The following is a 17231-nucleotide window of genomic DNA, read 5'->3' on the forward strand; positions in this document are numbered from 1 at the left end:
GAAGGTACAGAGAAGGGTGACCAAAATGATAAAGAGGATGGAATGGCTCCCTTATGAGGAAAGGCTAAAGAGGTTATGACTGATCAGCTTGGAAAAGAGACGGATGAGGTGGGATATAATTGAGGTCTATAGAATCATGAGAGGGCTAGAACGGCTAAATGTGAATCAGTTATTTACTGTTTCAGATAATAGAAGGATTAGTGAGCACTCCATTAAGTTAGGAAATAGCACATTTAAAACAAATCAGAGAAAATCATTTTTCAGTCAATGCACAATTAAGCTCTGTTGCCAGAGGATGTGGTTAGGGCAGATAGTGTAGCTGGGTTTAAAAAAGGTTTGGATAATATCCTGGAGAAGTCCATAAATGGCTATTAATCAAGTTGACTTAGGGAATATCCACTGTTATTACTGTAATTAGTAGCATGGGATCTATTTAATGTTTGGGTACTTGCCAGGTACATGTAATATGGATTGGCCACTGTTGGAAACAGGATGCTGGGCTTGATAGACCCTCAGTCTGACCAAGTATGGCAATGTCTTGTGTTAAAAAGCAGTGGTCCCAGAAGAGATCCCCAGAGCACTCCACTATTCACCTTTCTTCATTGAGAAAATTTGCCATTTAGTCTTACTCTCTGTTTTCTATCTTTTAACCAGTTCCCAATTCACAATAGGACACTGAACAATATAGGAATAGAAATGTGGGGTCGCCAAATTTAGAAGGGTCATGGGGGCTTAGAAGGGAGCACTGGATTATGATCAGAGTTGTCAGCTACATGGGTACTCTGGGTGCTTGAGCACCTCCAATATCTACCTCCTACATCTGTTCGTACATCTCTAATAACCTTGGCAGTTGAAAGAAGAGGAAAGATTGAAGAAGTAAGGAGGCAGATTTGATATTTGGAGCTCTAAAGGTGCCATAGCTGATGCATATGGTTATGATATCTGTGCAGTGCAAATTCTGGAAGATAGATTTCTGGATACTGGAACATGATCCTAGGACTACAATTTTTTTTTTTTGGATGGTGGGAGTTTTCAGATAATGGCTCTTTGTATAAAAGGTGCTCTAATGTATTTTTTAAAGGGAATGTTCATCCATGAGGTTTGTTGAAAATTAAAAGTGGATTAGGCCATATGATCAACCACTATTAATTTAGATATAATTAATGTAGAATATTCATTTTAGTTATGAAAAACTTAACATAATTTTGCAAACAATTCATTTCAGCTTTCTTAAGAGCAAATAGCTCATCTTACTATATCCATCCACATCTGGTTTCTAAATTTTGTACATTGTAATAGATCCTTCTAGATATTAGTAATGTTAGTCTGTATGACTTCCATCAAATTTTCTTGTGCTGTCCCATCAGCTCCAGATGATTCATTTGTTGACTTCATTACTAAATTCAAATATTCTGTTTTAGATTTTCTTTTACCTGCAAATAAACATAATCAATTAGTCATTTTCAACTAATGAGAGACTGGTATCAGAACACTCATTCCTTTTTTTTCACCCCATAAACATTAATTTGTGAAATTGGTGATTTTTGGCTGCCTATCTTCAGCATGCTATGATCTTGGATTAAAAATGCTCTGCAGAGAAAATGTGATGTTTCATTTGTTTTACCAACTTGTAAAAGTTAACATTTATGAAGAAATATCATGGAGAGATAGCAGGTAGTTATAAAATACGTGACAGGGGACACATGTAACCTGGTTGCTTCCCCCATCTCCTCCTCTGTTAGGTGTTCCCATCCAACCCCTCCCCCATCCATATTCAAACCTAAAGGATAGCAAGGTTATAGAGCAGGAAGGCTTCAGCTTTATTAATATAGAAACATAGAAACATAGAAATGACGGCAGAAGAAAACCAAACGGCCCATCCAGTCTGCCTAGCAAGTTTCACACTTTTTTTTTTGCTCATACTTATCTGTTACTCTTGGCTCTTGATAACCTTTTGGTTCTATTTCCCTTCCACCCCCACCATTAATGTAGAGAGCAGTGTTGTAACTGCATCTAAGTGAAATATCTAGCTTAATTAGTTAGGGGTAGTAACCGCCGCAATAAGCAAGCTACACCCATGCTTATTTGTTTACCCAGACTATGTAATTCAGTCCTTGTTGGTTGTTGTCTGTATATAGATCCACTTTTCTTCATTTGCACTTACAGAAATTATTATATTCCAACAAGCCATATAATAGAAGCAGAGCCTTCGGTGCAGCCTGACAAGGTAAAGTTAATGGCACTACTTTGCTGAATGGATACCATATAGATTGCTTGGACTGCTGCCTTCCTGGCCAGGTTTGACTGTTGACTCCACCCCTATGCTGATGTTATTGAGGGATGTAGGATATCAAACCCATTGGTATGCCAGAGACATCATCTACCTGCTGCTGTCTCTGCCCAATGAAGCCCAAACCAAACCAGAGAGCCCATTTCTTGTCCAGCATGCCTGAACCTAGAACCCCAGTTGGATTGCTGCCCTCCCAGCCAGATTTGACTACTGCCCCTGTTCCCATGCTGACATCATCAAGGGGCATAGGGTCTTAAGGTCCAAGGGAATGCCATAGGCATCACAAGCTTGTTCTTCATGCTCACAAAGGAGCAAAACAAAGGAACTTCTTTGTGTGCTCCTTTGTGCGCATTGAGTATGCTGATTTGAATAAGTAGGGTGTGTATTGCTGTTAGCTTTTAGGATATCTGAGCCTTGGAAGTTAGCTATTATGTGATTTGAGGGGGATGCTTGGGGGCTAATAGGGTTATGCTAATTACAGGAATGGGGCATTATGGCCAGTTAGGTATGGGCCATTGTATGTAGGGGACACAGCAATGTAATTTATAGAATTTAGTGGTGGTGGAACGGCAGGGAAATTGGGTTTTCAAGGGTTAGTCTGGTGAAGTAAAAGGTTTCAATTGTTGTTTATTGAATGGGAGATCAGTGGGGATGAAGGCACTGCATGTACATTATTTTGTTTAAGAACAATAGGTGATCTATTAGTTATATCTGAGACATGGCTATATAAGACCAAATGGATTATTATATCATAAATGTTTCCTTCATCTTCTCAAATGATGCCAATATAAAATGCCTTTTCTGCACTGGAAATTGAAAGTGCTCCAAAAATGGAAACTGAAGTGGTATCTGAACAAAAGAGACACTTAAGACATGCTGAAACCACATAATGCCATCAAGTATCGAAACAGAATGGAGAGCTATGTGCACAACCATTAGCAGTCTGAGCAACAAAGTTCCAGATTTGCAGATCCTGATGGTGGAGGCAGACTTGGATATTGTAGCTATTATGGACACATATTCTCAGGAATGGGATATGACCATCCCTATTGAGGAAATATAGAGAGGGCAAAAAAGGAAGAGCAGTAGCTCTTTATGTCAAAAGCAATATCTTAGTAACTGAAATGCAGGGGATGTGGGGAAAGGAAGAAGCACACTGAGCTATCTTAAAAAATATGATGGTACTTCCATTTACACTAGTGCGGTCTACAGGCCTCCAAATCAGATAGAAGAACTGGACAGAGATTTGGCCAAAGACATACAAAGAAGGGAAAAGTTTTGCTCATTGGAGATTTTAATCTGCTGGATGTGGATTGGAGTGTCCCTGCTGTGGAATCTCTAAGGAGTAGGGAGGTAGTGGATGCCTTTCAAGGAGCTCTGCTTAAACAACCTATGACAAGAAATTTGGGTGTCACTATGGACTCAGTTCTCTTTCATACTCCACTTCAAGGCCATTGTTCAAAAATCTTTTTGGAAATTACGAGTTTTGAGAAAATTGAAACCCTATCTTGATATGAATTGTTGCAGTTGGGTACTGCTATGGAATAGTGGACCCTTAGGCTGACCTACCACGAGAGGCGGGGTAGGCCGGGAGGTGGAGCCAAGGCTCAAAGTGTACACCAGGTGATTACCCGGGGACCAGGAACCCTCCAGGAGGAGCCCGTAGGGTCCTGGCTCCTTGGAACTTAGGTACCAGAGAGAGAGTCCAGTAACAGAGAACCAGGAAGTCCAATGGTAATTGAGTCTAGCACAAGATCTTCACCCGGGTACCCAGAACCCCCCAGGAGGGGCCCGTAGGTTTCTGGCACCTTGGGACTTGGGTACTAGAGAGAGAGTCCAGCAACAGAGAACCAGGAAGTCCAAAGATAATAGAGTCTCTAAATGAGCAGACGAGAGTAGGAGCAAATAGAAACCTGGAGCGGGGTCCGCAGCCAGCAGGTGAAGGCAAGGCTGAAGGATGAAGCAGGAACAGAGACGAGCCGGGATCAAAGGCAGGCGGCAACAGAGCATGGTCAGGGACGAACCGGGGTCGAGGCAAGCAGCAGGCAAAGCGTAGTCAGGGACGAACCGGGGTCGAGGCAGGCAGCAGGCAAAGCATAGTCAGGGACGAACCGGGGTCGAGGCAGGCAGTAGGCAGAGCGTAGTCAAGGTCAGCGGCAGGAACTCAGCAAGACGAAGCGCAACTCAGAACTACAAGACTGTAGTGAACCTCGTTGCAAGGCGATGAGGGAACGTCCGGACGCCGGTTATATCTGTCTCGGAGCATGACGTCATCAGCACAGGCGGGGCTTGACTTCCGGGTTCTGGGCGCTCAAAGTGGCCGTACTCGCGCGCGAGGCCGCAGTGAGAGAGACAGGCAAATGGCGGATGCCACATGGAACTGAGCGCGTCCTTGGGTCCTGGAGACCACGGAGTGCGGCGTCCCCAGACGCGGAGGTAAGCGCTGGTCACGGGGAAGAGAGGGGAAGCGGTGCAGACCGCAACAGTACCCCCCCCCTTTACAGCCCCTCTTGAGAGGCCCGGGCTTCTCGGGATGGTCCCGATGGAATTGTTGCAGAAGATCCTTGTCGAGGATGTTACGGCTGGGCTCCCATGTATTATCCTCGTCACCGCAACCCTTCCAGGCTAGGAGGTACTCCTACCTGCGGTTGTGGAAACGGATGTCCACAAGCTCTCGTACCTGATACGTAGGATCATCATCTATGGGTGCAGAGGTAGGATCCGGAGGTGCGAGGTGGAAGCGTGAAAGGACCACGGGTTTGAGCAGGGATACATGAAAGACGTCATGGATCCGTAGGGTGGACGGCAGTCTCAGTCGATAGGATACCAGGCCCACTCTCTCGGCTATCCGGAAGGGACCGCAGAACCGGGGTGCAAATTTTTGTGATGGAAGGCGGAGATGGATATTCCTGGTGTTGAGCCACACCCGATCTCCTGGCTGGTAGGCTGGAGCTGGCCGTCGGTGGCGATTGGCCACTTGCTTGGCGGAGGCGGCTGCACGGCGCAGTTTGCGCTGGGTTCCATGCCACAGTGCCCGCAGCTGCTGTGCTGTGACTTGGGCAGCAGGTGAAGGGCTGGAAGTGTCGCGAGGAAGTGGTGGTCTTAAGGGCTTCCCGTACACCACTTGAAATGGAGACCTGCCAGTAGCCGCGTGAGCCTGATTATTGTAAGCGAACTCGGCCCAGGGCAATAGTTCCGACCAATTATCCTGTCTCTCATTCACGAAGGACCGGAGGTAGGACTTCAGGGTCCGATTCATCCGCTCGGTTTGCCCGTTGCTCTGCGGGTGAAAGGCCATGGAGAAGTTAAGTTTCACCTTGAAACACTTACAAAGGGCTCTCCAGTAACGTGCCACAAACTGGGGACCTCGGTCGGAGACGACATCTTGGGGAAGGCCGTGTAGCCTAAAAATGTGCTGAGTGAAGAGAAGGGCCAGTTTGGGAGCTGACGGGAGCTTAGGTAGAGGGATCAAATGCACCATCTTTGAAAAGCGGTCTACAGTGACTCAGATTACTGTATGGCCGCTAGATGGAGGCAAGTCTACCACAAAATCTGTGGCCAGATGTGTCCAGGGTTCGGTGGGTATTGGTAAGGGCTGAAGGAGACCACATGGGGAACCTGGGCTGGGTTTCTGACGGGCACAGGTAGGACAGGACCTCACATAAGTGGTGACATCCCGCCGGAGGTTGGGCCACCAATAAAATCGGTTGAGGAGCTCCATTGTTCTCTCACGCCCGGCATGCCCTCCGATGAGAGTGTCGTGAGCCCATTGTAGTGCCGTGAGGCGATCCCTGTGAGGAACTACGGTCCTATCCTGGGCGAGGACCTTACTCGGGTCCAGGATGAATTGAGGCTGTTCTTGATCCCCTTCATTACATGATGTCCGGGAGAGGGCATCCGCTCGGATGTTTTTTGCTGCCGGTCGGTACTGTAGGATGAAGTTGAATTGGCTAAAGAACAAGGCCCAGCGGGCCTGGCGGGGGTTCAAACGTTGGGTCTGTGACAGAAACTCAAGGTTCTTATGATCGGTATATACCGTGGTGGTATGTAACGCCCCCTCGAGCCACTGCCTCCATTCTTCCAAGGCGAGCTTAATAGCCAATAACTCCTTGTCCCCAATGGAGTAGTTGTTCTCAGCTGGGGAAAACTTCCTCGAGAAGTAGGAGCAGGGAAGAAGATGTCCAGAATCCGAATGCTGACTCAGCACGGCTCCCACGGCGATACTGGAGGTGTCGACCTCCACTATAAAGGGCTTGGAGGGGTCCGGGTGTCTGAGGCAAATGTCGGAAAGGAAGGCTTCCTTTAAATCGGCGAAAGCTGTAATAGCGGCGTCAGGCCAGTTCCTGGTGTCGGCGCCCTTGCGGGTCAGAGCTGTGAGTGGAGCCACCCGGCGAGAGTAGCCTGGGATGAAGTGTCGGTAGAAATTTGCGAAGCCCAAAAATCGCTGGAGGGCCTTGAGCTCCTTGGGCTGAGGCCACTGGGTGATGGCCGCTACCTTCTCAGGATCCATGCGGAAGCTGGTTGAGGAGATAATATAACCTAGAAAAGGCAGGGACTCCGCCTCAAAGGTGCACTTTTCCATCTTGGCATAAAGGCGGTTCTCCCGGAGGACCTGAAGGACTTGCTTTACATGATGACGATGGGAATCCAAATCCTTTGAGAAGATGAGTACATCATCTAGGTATACTATAACATGAGTGTTCAGGAAATCTCATAGAACCTCATTCATGAGGTGTTGGAAGACGGCTGGGGCATTGCAGAGTCCGAAGGGCATTACAAGATACTCGTAATGCCCGTCCCTGGTGTTGAACGCCGTCTTCCATTCATCCCCAGGACGGATACATACCAGGTTGTAGGCCCCCCTGAGGTCCAGCTTGGTAAACACATGGGCACCCTGAAGGCGGTCCAGCAGCTCCGGGATCAACGGGAGTGGGTAACGATCCGGCTTAGTAATGGCGTTCAAGCCCCGGTAATCAATACATGGCCAGAGAGAACTGTCCTTCTTAGCCACGAAGAAGAAGCCGGCGCCAGCAGGTGAGCGAGAGGGCCGGATGAACCCTTTGGCCAAGTTCTCCGTCACATACTGCGACATGGCCTTGGTCTCTGGTACAGACAGAGGGTACACTCGGCCAAGAGGCGGGGTGGTACCGGGCAGTAAGTCAATAGGGCAGTCAAACGGCCGGTGCTGTGGAAGAAGCTCTGCCATCTCCTTGGAGAAAACATCCTCGAAGGACTGGTATGGCTCAGGCAACAGCTGGGAGGAGCAGACGTTCAGGGGTCTAGGCGGATGCGGAAGTTGCAAGCAGTGTTCGAAGCAAGCTGGCCCCCACTGAACAAACTGAAATTCGTCCCATTGTAGTAGGGGCGAAAGCAGACGGAGCCACGGCAGTCCCAGAACCAAGGGGTGCACCGCTCGCTCCAGGACAAGCAACGAGATCTGCTCCGAATGGAATAATCCGGTTTGTAGAGTAACGGGAGCTGTGGAGCAGGTAATGGCCCCGGGGAGCAGAGTGCCTCGGATGGATGAGATCCGCGGCGGAGGGACCCTTTGCACTGTGGGGAGGGCGAGCTGGGCCACCAGATTGGCCGCTATAAAGTTCCCTTCTGCACCTGAGTCTATGAACGCACGGACCTGGAGTTCCCCTCCAGGATACTTCAGGGTTACAGGCAATGTGCACTGAGGAGCTGATCCAGAAGCGCCTAGGTGTAGCTCCTCGGTATAGCCTAGGCAGGAGCGTTTTTCCGGACGCTCCGGGCAGGTCAAGAGAAAATGCCCCTTGCCTCCACAATAGAGGCAGAGGCCAAGCGTATGCCGTTTCTTCTTTTCCTCAGGAGTCAGTGGAGATCTGCCGACCTGCATGGGTTCCCCACTAGACACAGGAGTAGGAGATGCCCCGAGACCCCGGGACCTAGAAGTGGTAGATGGCGGAGGAGGTGGTCTGCGGGACGGGCGGATCTCCTGATCTCGCTGCTGGAGACGACGATCCACCCTACCAGCTATGTCAATGAGACCGTTCAAGTACCCTGGTAGGTCTCGACCTGCCAGCTCATCCTTGATTCGGCCGGATAGTCCTTCAAGAAAGATGTCCTTCAGACAGTCGTCCTGCCAACCGACTTCCATGGCTAGCGTGCGGAACTCGATAACATAATCCACCACTGGGGGTGTTCCTTGCCGGAGGGTCAGGAGTTGTGAGGCTGCGGCCCTGAGGCGTGCCGGGTCGTCGAAGGCAAGCCGAAAGTTGAGGAGAAATTCCTCCAGGTTCCGTAGCATAGAGTCCCGGCGTTCCCACAGGGGTGAAGCCCAGTTAAGGGCCTTACCATCCAGCAATGAAAATATGAATGCCACTCTCACGGCGTCTGAAGGGAATTGGGCCGGCAGAAGGGTAAACCATACTTGACACTGGTTTAAAAACCCTCGGCAGGATTTGCTGTTCCCGTCATACCTGGGAGATGTGGGTAGCTGCGTAACTGAAGTAGTAGAGGAGGCGGGTGCTGAAGTTGACTCCCGAGCCAAGACCCCTAGACGGGAGACTAGCTGTCCCACAGTGGTGGCGAGAGTGTCAAGACAATGTTGCTGGTACTGGAGTTGATGGACCACCTCTTCAGACTCCACATCCACCACTGGTGGGGAAGGTTGAGAAGCAACATCCAAATGCTCGGCCAGGTCCTGCATTGATCCTACTAACTGATCAATGTCCTGTATCTGTTGCTGCATTTGATGGTGCATTTGCTGCGCTATCTCCGGAAGGACCAGAGGCACAGGATACTCCGCCGAGTCCATGGCCTTGCAAACTGTTGCAGTTGGGTACTGCTATGGAATAGTGGACCCTTAGGCCGACCTACCACGAGAGGCGGGGTAGGCCAGGAGGCGGAGCCAAGGCTCAAAGTGTACACCAGGTGATTGCCCGGGGTCCAGGAACCCCCCAGGAGGAGCCCGTCGGGTCCTGGCTCCTTGGGACTTAGGTACCAGAGAGAGAGTCCAGTAACAGAGAACCAGGAAGTCCAATGATAATTGAGTCTAGCACAAGATCTTCACCCGGGTACCCAGAACCCCCCAGGAGGGCCCGTAGGGTTCTGGCACCTTGGGACTTGGGTACTAGAGAGAGAGTCCAGCAACAGAGAACCAGGAAGTCCAAAGATAATAGAGTCTCTAAATGAGCAGACGAGAGTAGGAGCAAGTAGAAACCTGGAGCGGGGTCCGCAGCCAGCAGGTGAAGGCAAGGCTGAAGGCTGAAGCAGGAACAGAGATGAGCCGGGATCAAAGGCAGGCGGCAACAGAGCGTGGTCAGGGACGAACCGGGGTCGAGGCAGGCAGCAGGCAAAGCGTAGTCAGGGACGAACCGGGGTCGAGGCAGGCAGCAGGCAGAGTGTAGTCAGGAACTCCAAGGTCAGCGGCAGGAACTCAGCAAGACGAAGCGCAACTCAGAACTACAAGACTGTAGTGAACCTCGTTGCAAGGCGATGAGGGAACGTCCGGACGCCGGTTATATCTGTCTCGGAGCGTGACGTCATCAGCACAGGCGGGGCTTGACTTCCGGGTTCTGGGCGCTCAAAGTGGCCGTACCCGCGCGCGCGCGAGGCCGCGGTGAGAGAGACAGGCAAATGGCGGATGCCACATGGAACTGAGCGCGTCCTTGGGTCCTGGAGACCGCGGAGTGCGGCGTCCCCAGACGCGGAGGTAGGCGCTGGTCACGGGGAAGAGAGGGGAAGCGGTGCAGACCGCAACAATGAATGATTTTCATACATTCATGCAATCACTGGTTTTATTTAGTCTTTATTACTACAATTCAATATATTTAGGGTTATCAAAATCCACTTTTAAAGCTCATCAAATGGCTGCCAGAATTCTTACCGGCACCGTGAAGTATGATCATATTACTCCAATTCTGTTTTCTCTACATTGGTTACTAATTGAATGGAGGGTCCAGTTTAAAATTTTAATGGATGATTCACAGAGCTCTGAGTTCAGAAGTGCCAGTTTGTATCAGCTACTTGTTAAAAATCTACCATTCCTCACAAAGCTTATGTTCCTCTAGGCAAGCTTTTTTGGAAGTATTGAGCTATAAAACCTTCAGGCTTGTTGATACCCAAGAAAGAGTCATGGCAATTGCAGGTCAAATATTATATAACCATATAAGGAGACATGTGCAAAAACTTTTAGAAAGCAACTGAAAGCATTTTTTGTTTAAGGAAGCCTTTGGCAAATTGCCATGAGGAAGAGTACTATGATTTTACTTGACGATTATGTTTATTCCATTGTTTTATACTGTGTACATTTCATTTTAAACCACTTAAAACTATGGGATATTGTAGAATACACATTTTAAAAATACATAAATGAGGGGAGGAATGTTACTGGACCTGGTGCTCACAAATGGAGATAGTGTCTCTAATGTCTGAGTAGGTACTCATCTGAGCATCAGTAAAGTTTGATATAGTGAATATGGAAAGAAATCACATGAAGATCAAAGATATGGATTTCAGAAATACAGACTTTGTTAAAATGGGGAAGTACCTTGAAGATGAGCTAGAAGGCTTGGAGGAGATGAGAAAAGCAGAAGAACAGTGGGCTCAATGAAAAGGAGTTATAATGTAGCAAATCTTTATGTAAGAAAAGTTAATAAAAGCAAGAGGAAAAGGGAGCCAATATTATTCTCTAAAGAAGTGGCTGAAAAAATAAAAGCAAAAAGGACAGCATTCAAAAAGTTCAAAGGAACACAATAAAAGGCTCATAGGGAAGAATATCTAGTGAAGCTGAAAGAGACAAAAAAAAAAGAAACCAAAATGGTAAAATGTCCAGTGGAAGAAAGAATTATCAAAGAAGTAACGTGAAGCGAAAAAAGATTTTTCAGATATATCAGAGAAAGGAGGAAGGCCAGAGTTGGTACTGCAAGAATGAAATGAGATAAGGATCATGGTATGCAGAAAGATAAAGAAGAAGCAGAAACATAAAAAAAAACAAACATCATTTCTGTGCTCAGCAAAGAAGACCTTGAGGAAGGATCAATGCTGGTTGGTAAAAGCATGGATGGGAGTGGGGTAGATTTCACTCTGTTTACAGAAGCGAATGTATGGGAGGTACTAATGAAAGTGGAAACAGACAAGACCATGGGGGTTGGGTGAGATACATCTCAGCTCAGAGAGGTGCTGGCGGGTCTGCTGAAAGACCTATTCAACAGATCCTTGGAAACAAGAGTGGTGCCGCAAAATTGGAGAAGGTCCCAGGGAGTAACCTGGAAACTATAGGCTGATGGGAAAACTAATAGAAACTCTTCTGAAGGAAAAGATAGGGAACTATCTGCAATGCAGTGGGTTGCATTATATGAAACAACAAGAAAGAACACTTGATGTGATTTATCTGGATTTCAGCAAAGATTTTGATACAATCTCACATAGGAGGCTCATGAATAAATTGAAAAACTTAGCAATAGGTCCCAAAATGGTGGAATGGATCAGAAATTGGTTGATAGACAGATGATATCGAGTAGTCATAAATGGAACTTATTCTGAGGAGGGAAGAGTGATAAGTGGAGTGCCTCAGGGATCATTTCTGGGACCGATTATTTTCAATATCTTTGTGAGTGATATTGCAGAAGGATTGGAAAAAGTATGCCTTTTTGTAGATGACACTAAATATGCAACAAAGTAGACATCTTTGAAGGAACAGAGAGAATGAAAAGCAATCTATTAAAACTTGAGAAGTGGTCAAAGGTTTGGCAGTTGGAATTCAATGCCAAGATGTAGAGAGTCATGAATTTAGGGGTGCAAAAATCTAAGGAGCTGATTGTGATGTGAATGGATTGGGAGAGAGACCTCGGGGTGATCTACAGATGGCAAAGCAGTGTAACTGTTGCACTCACCGTCTGTGGAACCCATAGGCCAGTTCCCCCTGCTCTTCAACGCCTCCCTGTCGTGCCGCCAGCCCCTGGTCCCTTGGCTTCAGCGGCCTGTCTCCACTGTTTGGCTCCACTTGCACTCTCAGATGCCAGGGCCTTCCCGGCCTTGCCGGCACATGGAACGCTGCCAGCTTCCGGCCCTGCCTGGGGTTCCCCTACGAGCGCGTGTGCATTCCCAGCCGCGATTTAAAGGGCCAACGGCAGGAAACCTATGCCCGCCCTGGAGGATGACATCTTCAACCCGGGCCTATTTAAGGCTCTTCTAGGCTGAACCCAAATGGCTTGGCAACGAGTCTCCTGTGTTGCTTCCTCTCGGGATCCTGCGTTGCTTCCTCAGTACTTCGGTTCCAGTTCCTGACTCCTGTTCAAGTTCCTGATTCCTGTTCCATTTACTTGCTCCTCATGCCTTCTCCCCTCGGATGGATCTCTCTGGCTTCTGACCCTCAGACTGGACTTCACCCTGCTTGCTCACCACCTGCCTTTGGATCTCGGACTGGATCTCACTTCATCTGCTAGCCGCCTGCCAATGGACCTTAGTCTGGACTTCACCTTGCCTGCTAGCCGCCTGCCACCGAACCATGGCCAGGACTTCACCTTGCCTGCTAGCCACCTGCCATCAAACCTTGCTCTGGGCTTCACCCTGCCTGCTAGCCGCCTGCCTCTGACCCTCGGATACACTGACCATACTCCTGAGCATCTCCACAGGGGCCCACCTAAGACTGGCCCCAGTACCCAAGGGCTCAACCTGCGGAGAACGTGGGCTGGTAGTGGTGAAACTCCAGCTGGCCCCTGTCTTCCTCCGGCCTCGCCTCCTGACATTAGTGACCTACGGGGGGTTCCCCTCTCAGGTAGCGTCAACACCAACTCAGGCCAAGGGTCCACAGTCCAAGTTGTGGTTCCAACAGTAACAAAGTGATAGTTAAAGCCAGAGGGATTCTGGGCTGCATACAGAAGCATAAGCAGCAGGATAACCAGATTGTATGTGTGTAAGTGAGTCTGTGCTTGAGAGAGAGGGAGCCAGTGTGTGTCAGTGTGTGTGCAAGCATGTGTGCCTGAGAGAGAAGGAGCATTTGTGTGTGTGTGAGCATATGTGAGTTTGAGTGATTGTATGTGTGTCTGTGAGAGTTTGAAAGAGGAAGTATTTATGTGTGTGTGTGTATGTCTGTATGAGAGTGTGTGAGTATGAGTGTGAGGATGAATATTTGTGTATATATATGAGAGAGAGAAGAAAGTTTGTGTACCTTCCTTCCTCTCCTAATCTCAGAATGACTAGAAGTCAAAAGTTCCCAAGTATGGAGAGTGAGCAATTTTTTTTATCTTTATTGGATTAATTAATCCGGTGTTATTTAATATGTATTCTGTTTTGAAATATTTTATTGGGAAATGTAAAACCAAATTAACATAGAAACATAGAAATGACGGCAGAAGAAGACCAATCGGCCCATCCAGTCTGCCCAGCAAGCTTCACACTTCTTTCCTTTATACAAGTTGTTTTGGATTATTGGATATTATTTTGTTTATCATCTGTTTTGAACTATTTATTCTTTTTATTAGTATGGTTTTACTATTATGATAGATGCTTTATATTTCTTGATTTATTTTTTATTGATGTTTTCTGAAGATTGATGATGTTTCTGTTTTTCCAGTGCTGCACTATATACAGAATCTGACTTGTTGTGGTTTCCAGTTCAGTTTTTGTCTGCATTTTTTCATTTATGCTTTATGATTGCTTTATTCTGTTTTTGGCAAGGTTCTGCCTGTGTTCTGCATGCATGACTGAGGTGTATTCTGCTAACGTGTTGTTTCTATGTAGTGATCTATAGCAGTTTGGCTTCTTCTGTTCTCCTAATATGAGGCATATTGATGTTTTAGGGCCTGATGCTCCCTTTTCATAGGTAAGGTTGTAACTGTTTGAGTGCTGGCAGTTAGTATGAGAGGTTTATTATATTGTAATTTTAATTTGGTTTACTCATGGCTTTCTGAGGAGCAAGCCGACACTCAACATGTGTTATAACAGGCCTAATACCATATGTGTTCCAAGTGTCTTTTTGGCTTTTTTGCATGGTTTTCTGATTGGCATCACAGCAGTGCATGAAAGTATAAATTAAATGCTGTTGTGATATTTTTACTTCAAAAAATTGAACTTTGATGTCTTTTTTCATGTAAAATCTTTTATAATGAATGCATAATTTTAAATTTTGTGTGGAGAGGGCTGTGATGAGGGAGGGATGGGCACAAAGTTATAAAGTTCACTTAGGGTGCCTAATATCCTTGCTCTGGCCCTAATTGGATAAAGAATACAAATTAAGCGTTAAAAGTAAAAGGCAGAATAAGAAGGGGGAAATACAGTAATTGCACAGGGCAGCAAAAAGCTAGAACTGACCCTGGGTGTGCCTTCACACATGATCAGAAATGCAAAAGAAAAGTCACCACTGCCTAATGCTCGGATCAGGACCAGCATCAGGGCTCTGCTTTCAGCACCTCACAGCAACAAGAAGCATTAGCAAATTTAAACATGCCTCTTCTGCCTAGTTACAACATGAGCTTTGCGGTGTGGTAATTAATGGGCAGTAGGCAAGGCATGGAACAATAGACCTAGCTTTGAGAGATACATACAGTGCACACAGTGCCTTCTTGGCTTCCCTATCCTGAGCCTCCTCCTTTCTTATCCCCAGGCTGAGTGAAATAGGGAGAGTGTGCACTGAGTGCTAGGAGCAGCAGCAGTGGAGGAGCTCTGGCAGCCACAGGTGACAGTCAAGGTAAGTAATCAAACTACCATAGCTTCCCACATCACACAAACTTTTCCCTTCTCCTGCAGTTATTTATAGAAAGACCTGGTTCATTGTGATGGGTTCATATGAGTCTCTGCCCCCAGTCTCCTTTGTTTTACAATTTGGAAGAGAGACTGATGGGGCTTTCGGTGCTTCCCCAGCAATTTTTTTGACCAAATATAGTCCTCTCCATGGCCACACCTCCTGCCCTGCAAAGGTTGGTGTGCCACACAACATTTTGGTTAATAGAAACAGAAATATGGTGACAGAAAAAGTCCATATGGCCTATCTAGCGTACCCATCCACCCAATTAATTTAGCTTCACAGTTCCCATCATTCTCTCAGAGATCCCCTGTATTTATCCCATGTTGTCTCCACCACCTCCATTGAGAGACCATTCTATGCATCTACTACCTTCTCTGTTAACAGATATTTTTTAAGATTACTTCTGAGTATACCTCATTAACCCTCATCCCATGACCTCTCGTTCTACAGCATCCTTTAAATCTGCATCTTAATATCGTTGACTTCTTAGTTAATTTAGATTATTATTGGTGTAAGGATATTTATTTATTTAAACATTTTGTTGTGACCTGCTGCCCGTGGGCCCCCTCCCGCGAGCAGACTTACCACGACTCTGCCCTTCTTCACCCGACGCGGCAGGACGCCGTCATCGGGCCACCCACGCAGCTGGAGCTGCGGCCTGTCCTTGCTCACACGGCCCGGAGGCCGCCCTGGATTCTCTCCGCCCCCACGGGCTGGGAGTCGCCACCGGACGCCATGACCACCTTTGCGGCATGGAACCGTCCCGGGTCAGCCCTCGTGGCAGGGAGCTGCGACGCCATCATGGGGGTCCTCGTGGGACAGCTGGGAGGCTGCCCCGAAGCCTGCCTGCCCATTTCCTGCTTCTCAGCGTCTGACGTCGGTGCAGGCCACTGTCCGCGGTCCTGCACTGGTCTCCTGCTGCTTCTTAGGCACCGGCCCGCGCCATTCTGCCTGATTTAAGGGGCCAGCCACAGAAAGTGTGGCTGACTCCACCTCTAAGTGGACTTCCTGCCTCTGCCCTATAAAGGGCTGCTTCGTCAGTCTGTTCGTCGCCTTGCATCGGAGTGTCACCCTTCTGGAGGCTCCTGCCTGCCAGAGCTCCATCAGGCCTTCCTGTCCTCCATGGAGTTCCTGTTCAGTTCTTGTTGTCTCGTCTTGTCTTCGTGCCTGAGGTTCCTGTCCAGGTTCCTGTCCAGGTATCCTGTCCAGATGTCCCGTCCAGGTATCCTGATGTCCTGCCATGATCCTCTATGTCCTGATGTTCCTGCCTTCGCGGATGTTATTCCCTGCATCCTCGTATGTGCTCCCGGCCTTCTGACCTGTTGGGCCTAGGATGGCCAACAGGTGGGATCTGTCCCTGCGCTTGGAGCGTCTGTTCCCACCAGCCGTCGTAGCTTCGGATGTCACTGTTCCTGTCATCGGAGTTCCTCTTCGCCTGGATCTTCGCAGTGCATGTCCCACTCTCCTCGTGGTCCGTGACCAGCCTTCGGGCTGTGTAGGGTGTGTAGTGGGACAGGGTGGTCCGCGACTCAGTCCCACGGGTGGGCTGAATAGGGCACCCTGAGAGACTGTGCAACTGTCCTTCTGCCCAAGTGTCTTATGTGATGTCTTCGTACCCGAGTCTTGCTACAGTTCCTGATGTCTTCATTCCCAAGTCCTGCTGCAGTTCCTGTACCTGAGTCTTACTGCAGCTCCTGTCTAGTTCCAGTACCTGAACCCTGTTACCGTATATATCTACCATTGTCCTGTCTTCGTGTCAAGGTCCTCGACTGCCCTCTACCTCAGGCCAGGCCTGCTGCTCCATGCTGTTCACAGCAGGTCTGAAAGGGCTCGGAATGGTCAGAGGACCAATCAACTTCCAACATCCTCGGATGTTGGCTTTGGGAGCTTGCAGGCCTGGCAGAGGGTCAGCCGTCAGCCACGCTGGAATACGCCGTCAACCCTCGGGTCGCTCCTGGGTTTGCCTGGGGTCGGGCTGAGGCCCAAGGGCACACTAAACAACGCAGGCCTTTGAGGCCGACCGTGACAGTATGCATGGCCTTTGAGGCCGACTGAAACAGATTGCAAGGCCATGGACTCGGCAGATGTGCCTGTCCCCTTGGACCTGCCAGAGGTGGCCCAGCAGTTGCAGTACTAACAAAAGTACCTCTAGGTCCTTACTGGTTTGGTAGGGGAATTATCAGCCTGCTCCGAAAAAAAATTTTTTCTGGACTGTTCTTGCCTTTTTAC

General features: G+C 48.2%; 1 protein-coding gene across 1 annotated transcript in view; it reads right to left on the bottom strand.

Annotated features, from left to right (window-relative positions):
• Window positions 1–595: 595 nt before the first annotated feature.
• The window catches only part of SHISAL2B (shisa like 2B), a 92036-nt gene continuing 75400 nt past the window's right edge, over window positions 596–17231 (bottom strand). Inside the window, exon 3 of the mRNA XM_029586289.1 lies at window positions 596–1433. Coding sequence (XP_029442149.1) covers window positions 1306–1433 — 128 coding nt within the window. The 3' untranslated portion in view covers window positions 596–1305. The remainder of the gene's footprint in view (window positions 1434–17231) is intronic.

The sequence above is a fragment of the Rhinatrema bivittatum genome, chromosome 1 (genome assembly GCF_901001135.1).
Source record: "Rhinatrema bivittatum chromosome 1, aRhiBiv1.1, whole genome shotgun sequence".
Classification (NCBI taxonomy): domain Eukaryota; kingdom Metazoa; phylum Chordata; class Amphibia; order Gymnophiona; family Rhinatrematidae; genus Rhinatrema; species Rhinatrema bivittatum.